The following is a 20,824-nucleotide window of genomic DNA, read 5'->3' on the forward strand; positions in this document are numbered from 1 at the left end:
CTATCTGGGCCTGGGCTTTTCTTTATGGGAAAATTTTGAGTACATATCAGTCTATTCTTATCACAGGTTTACTCAGATCTTCTATTTCTTCTTGAGTCAGTTTTGGTAGTTTGCCTCTTTCTAGGAATTAGCTCATTTAATCTACGCTATCTAATTAAGTGGCATACAATTTTTCAGCATATTCTCTTATAATCTTTTTCATTTTTATAATGTCAGTAGTAATGTCCCTTCCTTTATTATGGATTTTATTACTTTGAGTTGTCTCTTTTTTATTGGTCAGTTTAAAGTATACTCAATTTTATTTTTACCTTTTCAAAGAAACAACTTTTGGTTTTATTGACTTCTTCCACTGTTTTTTCTCGTCTCTATGTCTCCTATAATCCTTATGACTTCCTTATTTTTGCCTGTCAAGTTTAGTATTCTTTTCCAGTTTCTTAAAGTGGAAGGTTAAATTATTGATTTGAGCTCTTTCTTACTTTTCAATATAGGCATTTACAATAATAAACTTCCCCCTAATCCATGCTTTTGCTGCATCTCATAAATATTGATATGTTATATTTTTGTTTTCATTCATCTCAGAGTATTTTTTAAGTATTCTTGTAATTTCTTCTTTGGCCCACTGGCTACTATGTTAATTTCCACATCTTTGTGAATTTCCCAAATTTGTTTCTGTTATTGATTTCTGATTTCATTCCATTGTGGCCAGAGAAGATACTTTGTATGATTTCAGATATTTTTAAATTGATTTGAGACATATTTGACGGGCTAATGCAGTCTATCCTAGATAATGTTCTATGTGTACTTAAGAAGAATGTATACTCTCCTGTTGTTGAGTGGAGTGTTATACAGATGTCTGTTAGGTCTAGTTGGTTTCTAGTGATGCCCAAATCCACCTTCCCTTTCTTTAATGATCTTCTGTTTAGCTGCTGAATCCATTAATAAGTCAGGTATTGAAGTCTCCAACTATTATTGCTGAATTCTCTATTTCTCCCTCCAATTGTCTTTTTCTGTTTCATGTATTTTGGAGCTTTGTTCTTAGGTGCATATATGTTTATAATTGCAAAATCTTCTTGATGGATTAATGCTGCTATGATTATAAAATGTCCTTCTTCATCTCTAGTAACAATTTGTTTGATTATTAAATTTCTGATTTAATTATCAAAGTCTATTTCATCTGATATTAGTAATAGCCACTTCAGAGCTCTTTTGGTTACTGTTTGCACAGTATATCTTTTTCTACTCATTTACTTTCAACTTACATGTATTTTTAAAATCTGAAGTATGTCTCTTGTAGACAGCAAAAAACTACATGAGATACCATCTCACCTGTTTTTCATCCATGTTCCCAATCTCTGCCTTGTAATTGGAGTGTTTAATTCATTTATATTTAATATTATTACTGAAAAGGTACGATTTATGTTTGTAATTTTACTACTGGTTTTCTATCTGTCTTTTTTGTTCCTGTATTCCTCCAATACTGCCTCCTTTTGTGTTAAATAGATATTTTATGGTGTTCCACTTTGATTTCTTGTCATTGCTTTTACTATACTTTTACTATACTTCCTTTTACTATACTTAGAATGGCTATTATCTAAATGTTAGGCAGTAACAAATGCTGGCAAGGATGTAGAGAAAAGGTAACCCTCATACACTGTTGGTGAGAATGTAAATTAGTACAACTACTATGGAGAACAGTTTGGAGGTTCCTCAAAAAACTAAAAATAGAGCCAGCATACAATCCAGCAAACCCACTCCTAGGTATATACCCAAAAGAAAGGAAATCAGTATATCTAAGCGGTATCTGCACTCCCATGTTTACTGCAGCACTATTCACAATAGCCAAGACTTGGAATCAACCTAAGTGTCCATCAACAGATGAATGGATAAAGAAAATGTGGTACATATACACAATGGGGTACTATTCAGCCATAAGGAAGAATGAGATCCTGTCATCTGCAACAACATGGAGAGGACTGGAGGTCATTATGTTAAATGAAATAAGCCAGGCACAGGAAGACAAACATTGCATGTTTCGCTTATTTGTGGGAGCTAAATATTAAAATAATTGAAGTCAGGAGGATACAGGTAGAAGAGTGGTTACCAGAGACTGGAAAGGGTAGTTGGCAGGGGGGCTGGTAGGAGGGGGGGGAAAGTAGGGATGGTTAATGGGTACAAAAAATAGAAAGAATGAATAAGACCTAGTATTTGCTAGCACAACAGGGTGAGTATAGTGAAAAACAATTTAATAATTTAATTGTACATTTTTAAATAACTGAAAGAATATAACTGGATTGTTTGTAACACAAAGGTTAAATGTTTGAAGTGATGAATACCCCACTTACCCTGATGTGATTGCATGCCTGTATCAAAATATCTCATGTAACCTATAAATATATATATCTACTATATACCCATAAAAATTAAAAATTAAAAAAATTATTTTTTCTTTTTAGCATAAATAATGACTTTTAGTATTCCTTGTAGGGCAAGGAAGCTAGTGACAAATTCTATCAGTTTTTGTTTATCTGAAAATATCTTCATTTATCCTACATGCTTGAAGTATGTTTTTGCTGGATAAAGAATTCTTGGTAGATATTATTTTTCTTTCAGCACTTTGAATGTTACCCTGTTGCCTTTCAGTATCTTCGGTTTTTGAGAGAAATCTGCTGTTAATATTTTTATAGATCCCTTGTAAGTGATGATTCAGTTCTCCCTTGCTGTTTTCAAGATACTCCCCTTGTCCATAGCTTTTGACAGCTTGATTATGGTGTGTTTTTGCATTTATCCTACTCGGAGCTGGCTGAACTTATTGGTTGTGTAGATTTATGTTTTCATCAAATTTAAGAAGTTTGGGGCCATTATTTCTTCAAATATTCTTTCTACTCCTTTCTCTCCTTTCCTTTTGAAGTTCTCATTATGCATATGTTGGTATGCTTGATGGTATCCCCAGAGGTCTCTGAGGCTCTGCTCATTTAGCTCATTCTTTTATCTTTCAGTTCTGGAGACTAGATAATTACAATGAACCTGTCTTCATGTCTTCTGGTTCTGATTCTTCATTCTGCCTGCTCATATATGCTGCTGAGCCTCTTTAGTTATTGTATTTTTCAATTCCAGAATTTTGATTTGATTTTCTCTTTTCGTTTTTTATAGTTTCTATCTCATTACTGATACTTTCTATTTGATAACTCTTTTTCTAGTAAGTCCAACATCTGGGTTTGCTCAGAACAGTTTCTATGGATTGCTTTCCCTGCCAAAGTATGAGCTATATTTTCTTGTTTCTTTGCACGCCTCATAATTTTTTGTTGAAAACTGGATGTCTTAAATAATATTATGCGTCAACTCTAAAAATCAGAATCTCCTTTTCTGCAGGATTTGTTGTTGCTGTTTATTGTTACTCCTGCTCTTTGCTTAGTGATTTTTTGGGGGGAACACATTCTGCTGTCTGTATTCTTTTTTATGTCTCTGTTTGTTTAGCTTAGTCTTTGCTCAAGGGTTTTGTGGATGCGTCGGGCATACCTTCAACACTCAGTCAGGGAGATCACATGTCTACCTTATCATTCAATTCTTGTTTGCATAGCCTGAAAGTCAGCTAGAGGTGAGAAATTAAGGCCTTCTTAGATCTTTCCTGAGCTTGTTCACAGTCTTATATATGTGCATGACTTTCTTAACATAACATTTTCGAGAGAATACGTTGTAGCTTTTTCAAAGCCTCTATGGCCATCTCATTCCCTAGCTTTTTGTTTTAAGCTTTTAGGTTAGCTTTTCGTTTGCCCAGCTGTTATCTATGCCTCAGGCAGCAATGAAATTAAATAACTACCTCTAAAGGTTTTTGGCAATGCCCCCAGAGGAAACCTTTTTTTTTTTGCACTGGGTGATCTCTGAGTCAGGCCAATTAAAGACAGTCTTGCAAGAAGGGTTGCTATAGTTGGGATGTCTGTCCCCTGAAACCTCATGTTGAAGACTGATCCCCAGTGTTGAAGGTAGGGGCCCAATGGAGCTGTCTGGGTCATGGGGGTGGATCCCTCATGAATGCCTTGGTGCCAACCTGGCAGTAACGGGTTCTCACTCTGTTAGTTATCATGAGAGCTGGTTGTTAAAAACAACCTAGTACCTCTCATCTCTCTCTTGCTTCCTCTCTTGCCAGGTGACCTCTGTACACACTGGCTCCCCTTCCCCTTCTACCAGGATTGGAAGTTTCCTGAAGCCCTCACCAGAAGCAGATGCTGGTGTCGTGCTTCTTGTACAGCCTGCAGAACCATAAGCCAAATAAACCTCTTTTCTTTATAAATTACCCACTCTCTGGTATTCTTTTATAAAAACACAAATGTACTGAGAAGTCTTCCGGGGAACTACCAGACAAGTAAAAAAATGACAATATTATGGGAATGCGGCCTTGGAGGAGCTCCATCCCCATTCAGCCTCCTTTGATGGCTGTTAACTTGCTGGTTTTCATCATGATTGTGAACTGTTTGTTTTCAAGGTTACTACAGAACTGGAAGAAAGGGGGAAGTGAATGGGACAAATTATTATACAATGCTATGAAGTTCACTGTTCTTACCAAGAATCAGTCAGTTTTCTTGAATAAATTATTCCTGGATAGCTGTAAGACTTTGGTCAATTTCCAGAGCCCCGAACAAGTTGAGTCTGACATTTCTGTCAGTTTTCTCTTTTTTTTAAATTAAACTGAGAATTGTCAAGGTCCTTAATTCTTCAATTTCACTGATATCATCTACTACCTGGGACTTTAGAATGAGACATTCTTGAAGACTAAGCAAACTAGAACCCAAAATCTACTCTTTCTAGAACACAACGTATAATACTCCCAAATAGAAATTGTTAATTTTGGACTTTTATAATAAACCATAAAGAACTGAGTCCTATCAAGAACTCAGAACTTTGATAATTTAGTTTCCAATTCTATATATCTTACTTTCCTTTAGTTTCCTTATTATAATTTGTCTGAATTAGTTTGGTATCTATTTTTAAAACAAAAAGTCTAATTTAATTAGTGGCTCAGTAGAATAAGAGACAAAAAGTATATTAATTAAAAGTTCAAGATAATAACCTAGGAAACTCATTAATGGAAGCTGTATATGTAAGTATAAAAAGTCCCCCATCAGAAGTCATATCCTAATATAAATTCATCCAGCTTTTTTTTTTTTTTTTTTTTTTTTTTTTGAGGCGGAGTCTCGCTCTGTCGCCCGGACTGGAGTGCAGTGGCCAGATCTCAGCTCACTGCAAGCTCCGCCTCCCGGGTTTACGCCATTCTCCTGCCTCAGCCTCCCGAGTAGCTGGGACTACAGGCGCCCGCCACCTCGCCCGGCTAGTTTTTGTATTTTTAGTAGAGACGGGGTTTCACCGTGTTAGCCAGGATGGTCTCGATCTCCTGACCTCGTGATCCGCCCGTCTCGGCCTCCCAAAGTGCTGGGATTACAGGCTTGAGCCACCGCGCCCGGCCCATCCAGCTTTGATTTAGTAGAAACTTCTTATTCATCTCATGTTCATAACCATGAATTTCATTTTTCCATATACGTGAAAGGAGAAATTCTAAATCATTTAGGAATAATATACCTTTTTAGGAATCTAATGAGAGCTATGGACTCTCTAAAAAAAAAAACATAATTCTGCTTACAATTTCAAGGGATTATTGAATACTTGGCAACCTGCAAGTTAAGAAGCCCTATAAAATAAAAATTACGATTTTGATGGCAAAGATAGAGAACAGATATTCAAAAATATCTCATCTTTTATGAAATATCTCATCTTTAGCCTCATCAATTATAATATCTCATCTTCATTAGAGCAATGAGAATTTAAAATATTAAAACATGTACAGGTGGTCTCCAACAAATCAACACATTTCATTTCAAAAGTAAATTTATGGGCTGGGAGTGGAGGCTCATGCCCGTAATCCCAACACTTTGGGAGGCCAAGGTGGGTAGATCACTTGAGCTCAGGAGTTTGAGATCAGCCTGAACAACATGGCAAAACCTCATCTCTATAAAAAATACAAAAAATCAGCTGTGTGTGGTGGCGCATGCCTGTAGTCCCAGCTATTCAGGAGGCTGAGGTTCGGGGGAGGATAACCTGAGCTCAGGGAGGTCGAGGCTGCAATGAGCCATGATTGCACCACTGCACTCTGGCCTGGGCAAGAGAGAGATCCCATCTCAAAAAAAATTAATTTGTAAATGATTTATTTCAAATTTATTACACACTGTTTTCCTAATAAAAACCATGTTATAAACAATGGTTGGAGACTATTAAAACATAGGTCCCTTAAGGCTAGGGGCTCTTTTTATTTATCGTTTGTATTATAATGACCTATTCAAATGAACTGCATATGGTAGGTTCTTAGATAACCCTTTAAAGACCTATTTCACTCAATAATGTATTTGAATACAAGTACACTAGGAAAACAAGAAAAAATATTGAGATAATAACAAAGAGCAAACAAACCACTAAGGCAAAAATAAAATAATAAAATGAAACAAAAAGGAAAGAATAAAGATAAAATAGATTTTAAATTATCTGTTGCTAAAGAGATAAGTTTATTTGGGAAAGAATGTAATAGTAAATATAGATATTTCTAGATACTATTTGAACTTATGGATTCCTTTTTACTGTGTTAAATTTTACTTCAAAATATGTGTCTTCTTATGTAGCATCTCCTTCTATGCTAAGCCATGAATGAGGTCATTTTTGGACCCTAACAATTTGTAAATGTACCAGAAGAGCAGAGGAGTTAAGATGTGTTGCCCATAGTGACTGGAAAAGGGTTGAAAGAAGTTGAGGGAGGGGAAGCCCTGTTCATAGAGACTTCATATAATGAAATAATTTACTATTTATTACATATATTATACATCTTATAATAAAATGTGTCCAAGTTAGAATCAAGACAGCTAGTATGAACATGAGCAATAGAGGGTATGGGAATCCCATTGCAAAAAAAAGGTGGAGGTGATGGAGATGGAATTTTGATTGTTTCCTAACTTTATACTGAGTACTGAGTGGTTATGCTAAAGATGATGGAAAAACTAATTCTGGTGCCATAAATATAAAGGGCCAATTGCCTATTTTCACTTGAATACCACTGAACTCTGACCAAAATCAGATAAAGTCATGAGTAATATCCTGAATCCAACTGGATGTCATTTAATATCTACACGTTGTGGTCCTACCATATAGGAAGGATATGAAAAGAGCACAGGATTCTGTTAAGTTCAAGGAGGCTTAAGAGTATGAGGGATCAATAGAATGGCTGGCTTTGTCTTCAGAATAGGACTTGAAGACATTTATATAGCCAAAGCAATGGCAAAGCAATGAAGGAGTGAGCTATAACTTCAGCAATAGACTCCCATATATTATATTAAATGAAGTCAGGACTTAATATCAGGTATATGAACTATATACTAAGTCCTCTCCCCTTTGGTAAATTTGGAATTTGACCCCTTGACCAAGTGACAAGAGACAGAGGTTCAGCTTGGCATTCTGAGTCTGTAGCTCAAGAGATCTGGCTGAAGAAATCTGTCAATAAACAACCTCAGCCAATGAGAAAGTAAGTAATTGTTTCCTGAAAAAATATCTTTAGCCTGGAGAGAATTAGAATTTGGTACAACAATGAGGTAAGTCAAAACTCTGGTACTGATAATTTTGGGTTGAAAAAGAAGCTATTAATATTTATTTTAATTATTTATAATAATGCTCACGAGAATTTGGCTTATATTATTCCAATTTAATATTGGTAATTGAGTAACTGACTTAGACTTGTGATTTAAAATTGGAATCTTACTAAGTTTATAAACAGCATCAGAACATATGTCTAATGAATTAGGTTTATACAAAATCACCTCAGTATTTGCTCAGACAACAGAGGTACAGAAAAATCAAACACAGAATATTAATCTTAAAGGCAGTTAAAAGTGTAAGAAAATATAATTTTGTTCTAAACCCTACTTAAAAGTCAATTTTAAATGTTGCTAGATTTATAAAATAATTTATATTCAAAAGCAATAATAGCCAATTCCAGAGTATAAAACCATAAAATATAAAATCTCTAAATCTTACCATAATATTTTAAATATTAAAGCACTAAAAACAAATCAGTTAGTTATTCTTTGTGAGTAGCAACTTCTAAGAATCTTCCATGATCATTATATGAATAATAATAATTCAAAGGGTCACAAAAGTATTTAAAAGAAAAAAAGATCTCCAGGAACAGATTAACTCACAATTACATGGGCTTCTACTTCCCAAGGTAAAATAACTGGACAAAATATAAATAGGCTACACTGCCCTAGATTTTCCAATCTAAATTATCAACTGTATTGCTCTTGGGATTAAAAAGGGAAGGACTAAAGAAGGATTCATTTTTTTACTGAACTGTGGAAAAGTGAAAAGTTAGTAATGGGCTAATCAGAAAAATTAATATAATGATCAATTGTGCCATCTGAAGTATGAGCATGTACGTCATAGTTACATGAAACTATGGCTTAAAAAACAAAAAAAAACTTTAAAATGTTTACGTACTGTTTACAAATATACATATAAATATGATTATCCATAATAATGTGTTGAAACAAAATTTTAAGTCCTGAAAGTCCTAACAGTACTGATCTTTCAAAGTTTTACACATATATCATATGTGACTTAAGCCAAATGTGAGATACGAATGTTTTAATTCCACTAAATCATAATCCTAAAGGTAGTAAGTGATGCATTTTGAGGTAACTAAGTTTCTTCTGAATCTTCAATTATCATCCTTGCCATTATTTCACCTCTCTCCTTTCCCATCCCATGACCCACGTCATAGAATTCAAAATTAGACCCTAAAAAATAAATGTCCAGATTTTTGCTTTCTTCCTAGTCAAAAAACATAGGCCCATAGAAATCCTAGATGATTTTATAACTCTGTAAATTACCCTGTCTTTCAAATACTATGTCCTAGAATTCTGACAAACTAGAATAGAGTTTAAACTGTCTCCACCCACTTCCCTCTACATCACACCCTCTGCTTCCCCATCCCCAGATGAAGGTTAGGTTGGTAAATGGATTTTGGAGATGGAATAAAGCCAGACATCAAATAACTTACTTGAAATCCATCTCTTACCTTCTGTACTTAACCCTGGACTTGATGTGAACTTGGCTACATCAACAATTTTTACAGCAAATTGTTGCCCAGTTTCTCTGTTGATACATCGTCGTACAACACTGAAGGGACCCCTATAAAACAAAAAGTCAATTTTAATTCACTGATTTTCTTAAGTTCCTATTTCCCATTAATGTCTTACTGTTTCATCATCTACTATAGCCATATTATATAACCAAGAAGCCATTCTACTTTAGACTCCAAATTGAACATAGTTTTCAAAATAAAATTTAAGTAATATAACTTCCAACATATTTTTTATAATTCATGAGGTAACAATTTAAAAAGATTACTAAATCATAAAATGACCAATAAATTTGCAATGTGCAGTAATTTTTTAAAAATTCTAAATAGTAGTCTTATGCTTAAGGCAAATAATGACTGTATAATTCTATATAGATTATCAACATCTTAAACAAAATAAGAGAAGTCCATAGTAATGGTGGTATTCTTATGAACCAGAAACTGAAGCCATTCTTGACACTTCCCTCTCATCTTACCCACCATTTACCTTATCTTCACTAACAAATTCTACTGAGTTTATCTCAAATATCTCTTGAACCTGTCCTCTTCTCTCCATGTCCCACATCCTACCATCTTCTACTAGAACTACTGAAAAACTTATTTCTCCCATTCATTCTTGTAATGATATTTAAATGAAAATCTGATATGATATCTCTGTTTAAAACACCAGAAAGACAGAAAGTATTTGCAATACACAGTCCAAGTCAAGAACCAAAATATATAAGTAACTTCTAAATACAATAAGAAAAAAAACCACACACACACTCCAATAAAATCTGGGCAAAGACTTGAACAAACACTTCACAAAGAGAAAGGCCTGCATGATTTGGTCTCCAACTACCTCTCCAGTTTCACCTGAAATCAGAGAAATCCTTAATTTTCCTCAAACTTCAAATTAGAATTGTTTGAAATTACCAGAGGAAAGGAAGTAATTTCTACGAGCAGAGCCACTGGTCTAGCTATTTGCTGACCCAGACCTCACAGTTGAATCAGCTGAGATGATTTAAAGATGCCAATACCCCAGCCCAGGGAACACGCACACGCGGACACACACACGGTTCCTTGTGGTTAACAGTTATAAAAGAAATATCTGAACTCAATTAAGATAATCCAAAGATAGATTTGTGTGTGTTTGAATGACTATAAAATACAGAATGCAATAGCAATGTGATTGGTTTATTTGAAGGTTAATATGGTGGTCATTAAATACATGTGTACATGTATACATGTGTGTATTTTTCCCCTCCTGGGGAGAAGGCAAACAAACAAAAAAACCACCTTCATTGGCCTATTACAGGTACGAACAGTACACCTAGATGCATATGCTCAATTAGCAGATAGAGAAAAGTTCTTCATATACAGTACTATACTTGTGATACTGCTGGCCTTAAAGTTTGTCTTTCTTCTTTCAACTACGGGACAAACTACTAAATTTAATCTTAGACTTAAACATTTATCCAAGATGATATTAATGCCATCATGAGGACATCAACTATACAACAGCTTCAAATCTCTCTTTTCAAGCAACTGAAATAAGCTAACCTGGGAGGAAAAGAAATGGTAATAATGTATCTTTCAGAACTCTACAGAAAGAGGATCCGTTTGATAATCTCTCAAAACTGTTCAAAGATTTTCCTCTGTGAGAAGACAACATTACAAAGTGAGGGACAAACGTTTTCATTCTCAACCTGATGTCTTACTTGTGATTACTTACCCTGACAATAGCAAGCAATTTCAGGAAATGCTTCACGTAATTGGTTTTTGTCCACACATAAACCCTTGGCACTCTATTTATGTATACATTTGTGTAGTCTGCTTCAATTCACTATATCTTTTTGGAAACTTCCCAAGACCTGTACGTGGGGTTGATTGTTCACGGTCAATTGAGTCAATTCTTTACTTTTTCCTGCTCGAACGAAGGTGAGGAAGAAAGCATAGCTTCTCCCCCCTTTTCTTTTAGTAACAATAAAATTAATAGAGCTAGGAAGAAAAGAGAATACTTAGACAACAAAACACAAACTTTTAAAAATCTGTGAATAAAAACCAAATCAAATCCCCAATTCTTTAATTTTGTAATATGAGGCAAAGAAAATAATTATATCTATGAACTACTGAAGACCTGAAGACAGGTTACAAGTAAAGTATTTTAAGGGTCTGTCCGTCAATGACATCCAGGGGGTTAACCAAATTTAACACCCTAAAAAGATACCAAAATATATTTTGAGGTTTTTGTGATTTAACCCATTAACTGGAAACTCAGCAGAAACTGATAAAAAATCTAAAATTTGGCTTGGTTTCCCATCTTAAAAAGGGAAGAGTGATAAAGTAGTGTGATACACCTACTATATTACACTTATTACTTATGCTTGGATGACAGCTTAGAGAACAGCAAAAATTCAGGAGGTATAGGTTTCAGTCTGCCCTGTGCCTTTTATTGATGTTCGAAATTTCACTCTTAAAATTTTAAATCTAAGGTATAGTCAATTCTTGAATATTTATGTGGGGGAAAATACTGGTAGAGACAGTTATAAGCCATCATCATAAACAACTATCTTTCTCATATTTCCACTAATTATGACCACAGTATTAATAAAAATGGAATAAGATAATTGACAGCAATCCAGATTTAATGAAATATATATTCTTTATTCAACTTTTTACAAACTCTGAATATTGACTGGGATGGTAACATAAGGTTCTACTTGAGGCAGATGGCTGCTTACAGCAGTCTATGTTTTTAAGCAAAAATGTCAATTAAACCAGAATATGTTAGAAGTGAATATCACTATAATATTCCCTAAGGTTTTGAAAAGAATTCAACTGTGTCCCTATGCAGACACAATAATACCCTCTAGTTTTCATTTATGTGAAGAAAACTGAAGTCTAGAAAATAATTCTGATAACAAAGGTAAATACACCAAAATAAGACTAGAATTAAATGAAATTATGCTAGAATATAATATGTTGGTTTCCAGGATCATGGGATAGATTGAGCACAATGTATCTAATTCATTTCCCTATCCAAACTCTACTAAAATGATGCCAAAGGGGTTTTAAAAAAGGATTGGGAGAACAAGAGAGGAGATGATAGTAATAATTAAATTTGGAATTCAAGAAAGCAGATGGAGAGTGGTAACTGACTTAGCAGACCTGGGAAAGCTGAACTGCAAAGAGAAAATAAGGAAAATTCAGAACCAAACCCATCTATACTGTAGAATCCTCAAGAAACTCATGAATGGGTTCCAGATAACTCTGGAACTGGAAGTGAAGAGAAGGTAGAGTTAAAATAACAAGGTTTGAATGAAATGTGTTAGAGAAGCAGTTAGAGCCCTAGGTGGTCTCCTGTACTCCATACCATGGATAACTGCCACTCCCTCATCCCAACAAGTTAATTCTCTGGAAAGAGTAAATAAAACATAGGGTCTCAGAAAAAAATTAGCCGGGCGTGGTGGCGGGCACCTGCAGTCCCAGCTACTTGGGAGGCTGAGGCAGGAGAATGGTGTGAACCCGGGAGGCGGAGCTTGCAGTGAGCCAAGATGGCGCCACTGCACTCCAGCCTGGGTGACAGAGCGAGACTCTGTCTCAAAACAAAAAACAAAAACAAAAACATAGGGTCTCAGAACTGGAAACACAAGGCTGTTGAGGAAGTGGGTATTATATGAAAAGCAAGGGTATTATGTGGTCACATATACACTAAACGCAGACAGCCCGAGTCCCTTTTTGACTAACGGGGGAATATTGGAAGCCAGATCTTTACCCTTGAGGCAAGAGATATGATAGACTTTTCTATATCTGACTAGCTCAGAAGAAAAGACCTAAAGATAATGAAGAGGTTCTCCAAACTACTCAACTAGATCATCCTCCAGCAAAACCCAAAGTCAACAGGTTCACTTGCACCTTCGGAGCTCTCGTAATCAGCTTTGAGGCCCTCTATTATAGGGTTTCCAATATCAGCACTATTAACATGTTGAGCTAGCTAATTTTTTGTTGCGCAGGGATGTCCTATGCACTCATAGGAATGTGCTCAGCAACATTCCTAGCCTCTACTTACTAGATACTAGTAGCATAGCACCCCCTCCAACTTTAACCACCAAAAAGGTCTCCAGATATTGCCAAATATCCTCCTGGGGTGGGGAAGGTTCAAATTGCCCCCAGTTGAGAACCACTGTTCCTAATCATGAGTATACAACAACTAAGGCTCCTAAGACATCCGAAGAGTCTCTAATTTGGAAGATAGAACCAAAAACAAACAAAAAGAGCAACTTAGAGGAAACACACTACACAATAAGACTTCAAATTACCATTAGTATCCTCAGAAAGATATCACAATTGTGAAACAAAAACCAGAACTTTCAGAAAACAAAAGAGCCCTTGAAAAACACACAGAGAAATTTATCAATAGAAGCATTGGCCAATAAACTTGGGAAAAGCAGAGCATAAATAACAAAGAAAATGAAGGGGAAGAAATTAAAGGAATAATCCAAGAAAACTTCCCAGAATTTAAATCATGAGGAGCTCAAATTAAAAGGACCTACCAAGTACTCAGCAAAATAAATGACCCATATCCATACACACACCACTGTGAGATTTAAAATCACTGTGGACAAGGAGATTGTCAGGTTTCCAGAAGTGGGAGTAAAGATGTGCAGCGAGGAAGGATGACACAATTCATCCAGAATAGCTTTGGATCTCTCAATGGCAACACTAGAAGACAACAGAGCAACACCATCATAATCATGAAGGAAAATGATTTCTAATCTTGAATTCAAATCCAACCAGACCATCAATAAGGACATTTCCAGACACAAAAAAGCTCAATAAATTACTTGCCATGCATACTTTCTGAAGAAATTATTGTAAGATGTGTTTGCTAAAATAAGAGTAGACCAGTAACACAGAAGAGAGATGAAGGGAATCCCCAGGAATGCAAGGAAGGGAAATCTCAGGCACAGAGGACAACCAGTCCAGACTGAGAGCCGTAAGTTTCCCACTGCCACGAGGCACCTTTTAAAACTGAAAACAGAATAGTTAGGTGAGCTGGATCCAGATTCTTCCATTTTTCTTTTCCTGACAATGGGTTGAGGAGATTTCTGCCCTTCTCTGCTGCCTAGACTAGCAGAGGACTCTAATTTCACCCTACAGCAGTGCCTGCTTTGACCTATTCCTGAGAATGGGAGGCAGGCATCAGGAAGCTGAAGAGCAGGAAATGCAGGGCAGCCATTGCCCCCCATCACATTCCTGCTGGGTGCTCAGTACCTCCCCCTATCCTGCACTACAGCAGAAATGTCCTGCCTGTGAAGAGCCCCTTGTCTTGGGATTTATTTGTGCATGACCTTGGGATTTATTTGTGCATGTGCCAACCGACTTCCCAGAATGGGCTCCTAACCACTCTCAGAACATCTGAAGCCAGACTGTGAACAAGAGCTTGTTCAGCTTCTCTTCTCCTAAGTCTTCACACGATAGTAGTAATATTGTCCTTTCTTTACCCAGATAAGTTTGTGTTTGCTACTCAGTTCTAAAAGATTAAACAATATACTCCTTAGAGATACATAGGGGGTAAAGCTATAAAGAGAATTTTAAAAGATTAATATAAAAGGCAGGATAGTGGTTTGAGGGGGAGGGAGTTGCGACTGGGGAAGAGCACAAAGGGCTTTTGAGGGCACTTCAAAAAAACACTGCATCTCAAACATAATAAAGTCAATATGAATTGTCAGTTATAATTTTATATCTAATTGTAATAAACTTAAAATAATACTTTGAGTTGCAACATGTAAACTTTGGAGTTACATGTTAAATTTTCACCCTATGAGAGGTCTATAAACAGAAACACATCATGTCTCAGGAAACCTTTAATAAATGCGGTGAAATTTCTGTCCGTAACACAAGCCTAGAAGCCCCATTACATTTATAATGAATTGTGCAATGTACCACAAGATACGTAGGGAAACCGTGAATGATTTAAAAAAGAAAAGACAAAGATAGGGAAAGTGAAGGCCAAGAACAAGGTTTTACACACATAAACACACAACACAGACACAAAGCTGATATACAGCTGATCCTCATTACATTGCACAGTGCATGTTTGTAAATTCACCTACTTGGTAAAATTCACTTATAACCTCCAAATCAATAGTCATGGTACTTTGTCGTTTACGGACACGCATGTAATGGTGAAAAATTTGAGTCACCCAACGTGCATGATGCCAGCTGAGGGCAAACAAGATGATGCTCTGCCTTCTTGTTTCAGCTCTCATGCCATCAACAAGTGACCTTTTCAAAATCTATTTAGAGCATTTTTTGCATTTTGTGCTTTTTCTTGGTGATTTTGCTGTTTAAGATGGTCGCCAAGCATAGTGCTGAAGGGACGGTCTAGTGTTCCTAAGCACAAGAAGGCTGTGATGTGTCTTACGGGGAAAATATGTGAGTTAGAGAAGCTTCCTTCAGCCATGAGTTATAACAATGTTGGCTGTGAGCTCAATGTTAATGAATCAACAGTATATATTACATGCAGTATCTTTAAACAGAAGCACACATAAAACAAGGTTATGTATTGATTGGTTGATGAAAATGTTGTGACCAGAGGTTTGAAGGAACCCAACCGTGTATTTCCCCTAGGAGCAATGGTTCAGTATTGGTTCATTCAGCATTCATGGTAACTTTATAGAACACAACTACCATGAATAATGAAAATAAACTGTGTGTAGTCACATATATACACACACATACATGCATTTGTATTATTTCATATATACTTATAATATGTAATGTTATATTTATGTGTGTGTATTCATATTAAAATATAAACTTAATGAGTGCCCAGTACATACTAGGCCCTCAAAAAATATTTGGTGAATGATGTAAGAAAAATGACAAACTAGAAAAGAATAAGCCATTGATACATTTATTAAATAACGCAATTTTATGTAAGTATATAAAGTTTTGAGAAATCATGGTGTTCTAGATATTTCTCTACCCATTTTCTAAATCTGTATCTTCCTACTACTTTTTACACAGTTCTGACGTTAAGAATTGAGGAACATTGATAGTGGGTAGGTAAAAAGGAAACAAAGCTAAAATAAAATAACTATAAATGACAACATTAGCAGTAAGAATAAAATCTTGAAAACTATAGACATACATAAATTTACATAAAAACTATACCAATGAAAGATAACGATGGTCTGTTCCCTCTTATTTCAACACTATTTAGTGTAGTCATTTCCACTAAAGAAGAGCTTATGCATATAATTTCATCAATAAATCCTTTCCTTGTCTTCCTGTGCTCTGTGATAGCTTTGTGAAAGCTTTTCAACCTAAAGGTTTACAAAATCAGCTGTGACAATGATTATCGTGGTAATCAATGTGATAGCGGTAAGGGAACAGAGATGCTGTCCTGACACTTTTTAACACTTCTGGTACCCATCCCCAGCTCCAACACATGTGCTTACATACATTCACCAAGCTGAGTTGCTTTAGGTACAGTGATTAAACCAAAGAAAAAAAAGTTTTCCTACTCATTGCTACTGCAAAAAACACACACGAAGTGGAAAATTATGAAAATAAAAGTCTCAGGAACTGTTGCCTAAATGTTAACAATTAAAGACCTGACAAAGGAATTAAGCGCAGTATGACTCAGATCATTCCTTGAAAATAGAAGGGGGAGGCTTATTTGAAACAGCTAGCAATGAATCTCCAATAAGCTAACAGAACAAATCTAGCTCACCTGTCAAAGCTGAACAATTCAGAGTTAAGACTAGCATTTACTAACTCAGTACTTACATTGACATAATTAGTACCTCTGTCACACCTTGATACTTCAGTGAAGTTTAGTAGACCTCACTTTAGATTTCACGTAGCACACCGTCTTCTGGTCTGAGTCTACCTATAACACACTCATCATTTACTACTTTTATGAGAGGATTGCTGGTCCCATAAGCCAATTTCTTCTCAAAGCAAAGGTTCTGGAAAATTTGATTTGTGTGTGTGTGTGTGTGTGTGTGTGTGTGTGTGTGTGCATGCGTGTGTGAAAAAGGCTGGGGTTACAGCCAATGTAGAGGGACATCGATTCTAGGTCTTTGTTAGCTCATACTTGATGGAGGATATATCAATAACTATTAATAAGAGGATAAAAAAGTTTTTTTATAACATAAGAAATGTGAAGAAGGAGATTAGACATGGATGGAAAGAAACAAGCAGAAAATATATGAAGATAAACACATTACAAAAGTGAGAATTCTCACTTGGTTACACACTTTAGGCAATCTTAGCTAAATCACAAATACATATTAAAGCACTAAGATTTTAAAAATTCTACTGACATTTCCACATTTTATCTTACCTCATTTCCCCAATGAAAATAAGACAAAGAATATAAAGAATAAACAAGAAAAGAGATTAATAAAGCAATTCTTGTCCTCAGGGAACTTCCCATCTAGTAGGCTTCTGTTGACATATGTGTGTGTGTATATATACACACACATATAATGTATATATACATATATGTATAATGTATATATAATGTATGTATGTATACATACATATATGTATATATAATGTATATATAACGTGTATGCATACATGCATATAATATAGTGCAATATATAGTATTATATATATTGTATATATATGCATACGTTATATAATGTATATATGTATAGATGCATTATATAATGTGTATGTATATAGAACGCATGTACATATAATTATATATAAATATACATATATACATACATGTATACATACAGTATATATGTGTATATACTGCATATATGCATATATAATGTATGTATACATATACATTATATATAATGTTAGTATAAAGTTAGTATAAACTTATAAAGCATAGAAATAGTATAATACTATGAGTTTTAAAAATCTATGGATAGCATGGTACTCAGAGAATGTCTCTATGACACACGGATATCCTGGAGGGCTTGGAACAATGAATAGCATTTTTTTGGGCTAAGCAGGGAAAGGAAAGGATTCCAGAGCTAAGTAATAGCCTGTGCAACAGCCTACAGCCAAGTCAAAACACAGGGCGTGGTGTTTTGGGCCCTGGCAGGGCACAGTGGCTCATGCCTGTAACTCCAGCACTTTGGGAGGCTGAGGCGGGCATATCACTTGAGGCCAGGAGTTCGAGACCAGCCTGGCCAACATGGTGAAACTCTGTCGCTACTAAAAATACAAAAATTAGCTAGGCATGGTGGTGCACGCCTGTAATCCCGGCTACTTGGGAGGCTAAGGAAGGGGAATCGCTTGAACCCAGGAGGTAGAGGTTGCAGTGAGCAGAGGTCATGCCACTGCACTCCAGCCTGGGCAACAGAGCAAGGCTCTGTCTCAGAAAACAAAACAAAACAAAACAAAACCCACTGTGTGCTGGGCACTTGAAGCTATTTGGTACTGCTAGCATGAAAAACTGGAGGGTGAGAAGTGGCTGGAAAGGGAAAAGAGGGCCAAAGATCACTATGACAGAGAGTGAGAGCCGTTGTGGAGTGGGTGGGAGCCACTTAGGAAGTTAACTGCGTTAGCCTAAGCAAGAGGTGATAAAGTAAAGGCAGCGGAAAGATACTTAAGAAAATAAATTCACAAGATAACACAGTGAATGATTAGCTAGAGGGTGGTTGGGGTTGAGTGGTAAGAAAAAATTTGTAACAAATTTCTGGCAACAGTTACTGGGTGAATGATACCACCAAATGAGAAAGAAATTACAAGAGAAAGAACTGACAAAAGGCTGAGAAAGAAACAAAGCACATGGCTATGCTTGGAAAATATTGGTTTCCATGGAATATCCAGGCAGAGATTTATAGAGGGCATACAAATAGGAGCATAAAGTTCAAGGAAGGGGTCATGATAATGAAGACATCAACAACTGTCATTTATAATATAACATGTCAGCAGCAAGTATGCTGCCAAGAAGTTTACATAGATTCTCGTTATTTATCATAATTTATTTGTCATCATAGCTAATATAATACCAGCCTCATTTTATAGATAGGAAACTGAGGCTCAGAGGTTGTCTGTGGTCAAACAGTGGAAGTTAGAGCTAGGGCTGGAGCCTAAACATATGGAACTTCGAAATCTAAATTCTTAACCTCTATACTCCCTAGGTAGCATGAGTGAATGAGAGGTAATTGAAGCCATTGCTGTTAATGACAGCACTTAAGAATAAAGAGGACAGACCCCAGAAAACATGAATATATTCCCAAACCCCTCCCCAAGGGACTGCTGGACACATCCCCATAGAAAGACTATAAGAAGCCCAGAAAGGAAAAAGAAAAAGTGCTAAAGGCAAGCTCTTAGGGTACCATATCTTGTGGAAATAACAGGAGGCCTAGCAGGGTCTGCCCTAAATAAGAACACTTCTCTTAAGGCTGGTGCAAGAAAACCATAACTTTCATTTTTATGTTAAGAGCTATACATTCACATTTTGTTATTTTCTAAATGTGGGCCTATACATCAGAAATTGGCCCAATGAAAATATTTAGTGGAGAAACAACTTTTTTGAAACTCACTACTGACCTTTTTCTCCTCCTCTTCACTCCTCCTTCTCTACTAGTGTTCATAAACCTAATTACTTTTAACTAGTACCTAGCATTATCGCAATTGTCAAATTCTCTGTGCATAATCCACACTTTGTAAATGGAAACTAATAATTATGGAAGTCTGAAGTTACGTTGAAAATCATATTTCTAAGGGGTGTGTTCTGTTAATATGCCACTAACATAGGTTGTTTTCCAAATGCTACATTATTCTATAAGAGTATTGTTGCAAGCCATTAATCACAACTCTGCAACTAGGGGGCGGAGGTTAATATCTGCACTCTGAAGTTGTTATCCTCCTTAACAGATTTTTATTTCAGTGACACTTCTGTGGAATACTGTTAATCTCTTCTCATTTAAAACCATGTTTTAAAGATCTTCATAACCAGGTAAACCTACTTCTAAATTAAATAAAATTAAATTATCTAATTTAAATAAGCTAGTGAAAGATATCTTAAAGCCACCAACATGCCTCTCTTTATTCATTTCAGTTGCATCAGGAGTATACAAAATTACACTGTAAAACAGAAACAAAAATGTATTTACCTAACACTCTAAGTCAGGGTTTCACAAATTGGCATCTTGTGGAGTCCTTAAAGAATGAAAGTTTCTCGTTCAAGTAAGTTTGGGAAACACCATATAAAATACCTACCTCTTGCCCCCATACTCATATTACACCTTAGCAGTCCAGTTTTGTGGTTAAGAAACCTCTCTCTTCTGTCACACTCCACCCCAGTGCCCATGTAGCATTTATTATCAGTGGACTTTGGACATGATAATCTAAATTTTAGTATTTATAACAACAACACAAATACAAATTATGAAATTGAAACAGTTAAGAACCTTCTGATTTCAAACAACTTTTTTCTGTAACAAATATTCCCTACCCAAATGTGGCATGGAAATTGTCAATTAAATTCTTAGGGGGGGTAATCCAATTGTTTGCTTAGTAAAGGATGGAAAAGATTTAACTATGCAATTTAAATGCCTATTCATTAATACTCCCAAAAGTAATTTATTTTTTTACAATTGTTAATATAAGCACATTCAGCAGGCAATAATGCAACCTCTGGTCTTTTAACCAAAAAACACTTAACACAAAGGCAAAGCATACAAA

General features: G+C 35.7%; 1 protein-coding gene across 8 annotated transcripts in view; it reads right to left on the reverse strand.

Annotated features, from left to right (window-relative positions):
- The window catches only part of CASK (calcium/calmodulin dependent serine protein kinase), a 403,174-nt gene that overhangs the window by 311,830 nt on the left and 70,520 nt on the right, over nucleotides 1-20,824 (reverse strand). For 4 of the 8 annotated variants that reach the window (XM_030933848.1, XM_030933849.1, XM_030933846.1 and 1 more), the window contains exon 2: nucleotides 9,107-9,219. In XM_030933848.1, coding sequence (XP_030789708.1) covers nucleotides 9,107-9,219 — 113 coding nt within the window. Of the gene's footprint in view, nucleotides 1-9,088; nucleotides 9,220-20,824 lie in introns of all 8 variants that reach the window. The other 4 variants (XM_030933847.1, XM_030933844.1, XM_030933842.1 and 1 more) reach the window with 1 other exon arrangement.

The sequence above is a fragment of the Rhinopithecus roxellana genome, chromosome 7 (genome assembly GCF_007565055.1).
Source record: "Rhinopithecus roxellana isolate Shanxi Qingling chromosome 7, ASM756505v1, whole genome shotgun sequence".
NCBI classification, from domain to species: domain Eukaryota; kingdom Metazoa; phylum Chordata; class Mammalia; order Primates; family Cercopithecidae; genus Rhinopithecus; species Rhinopithecus roxellana.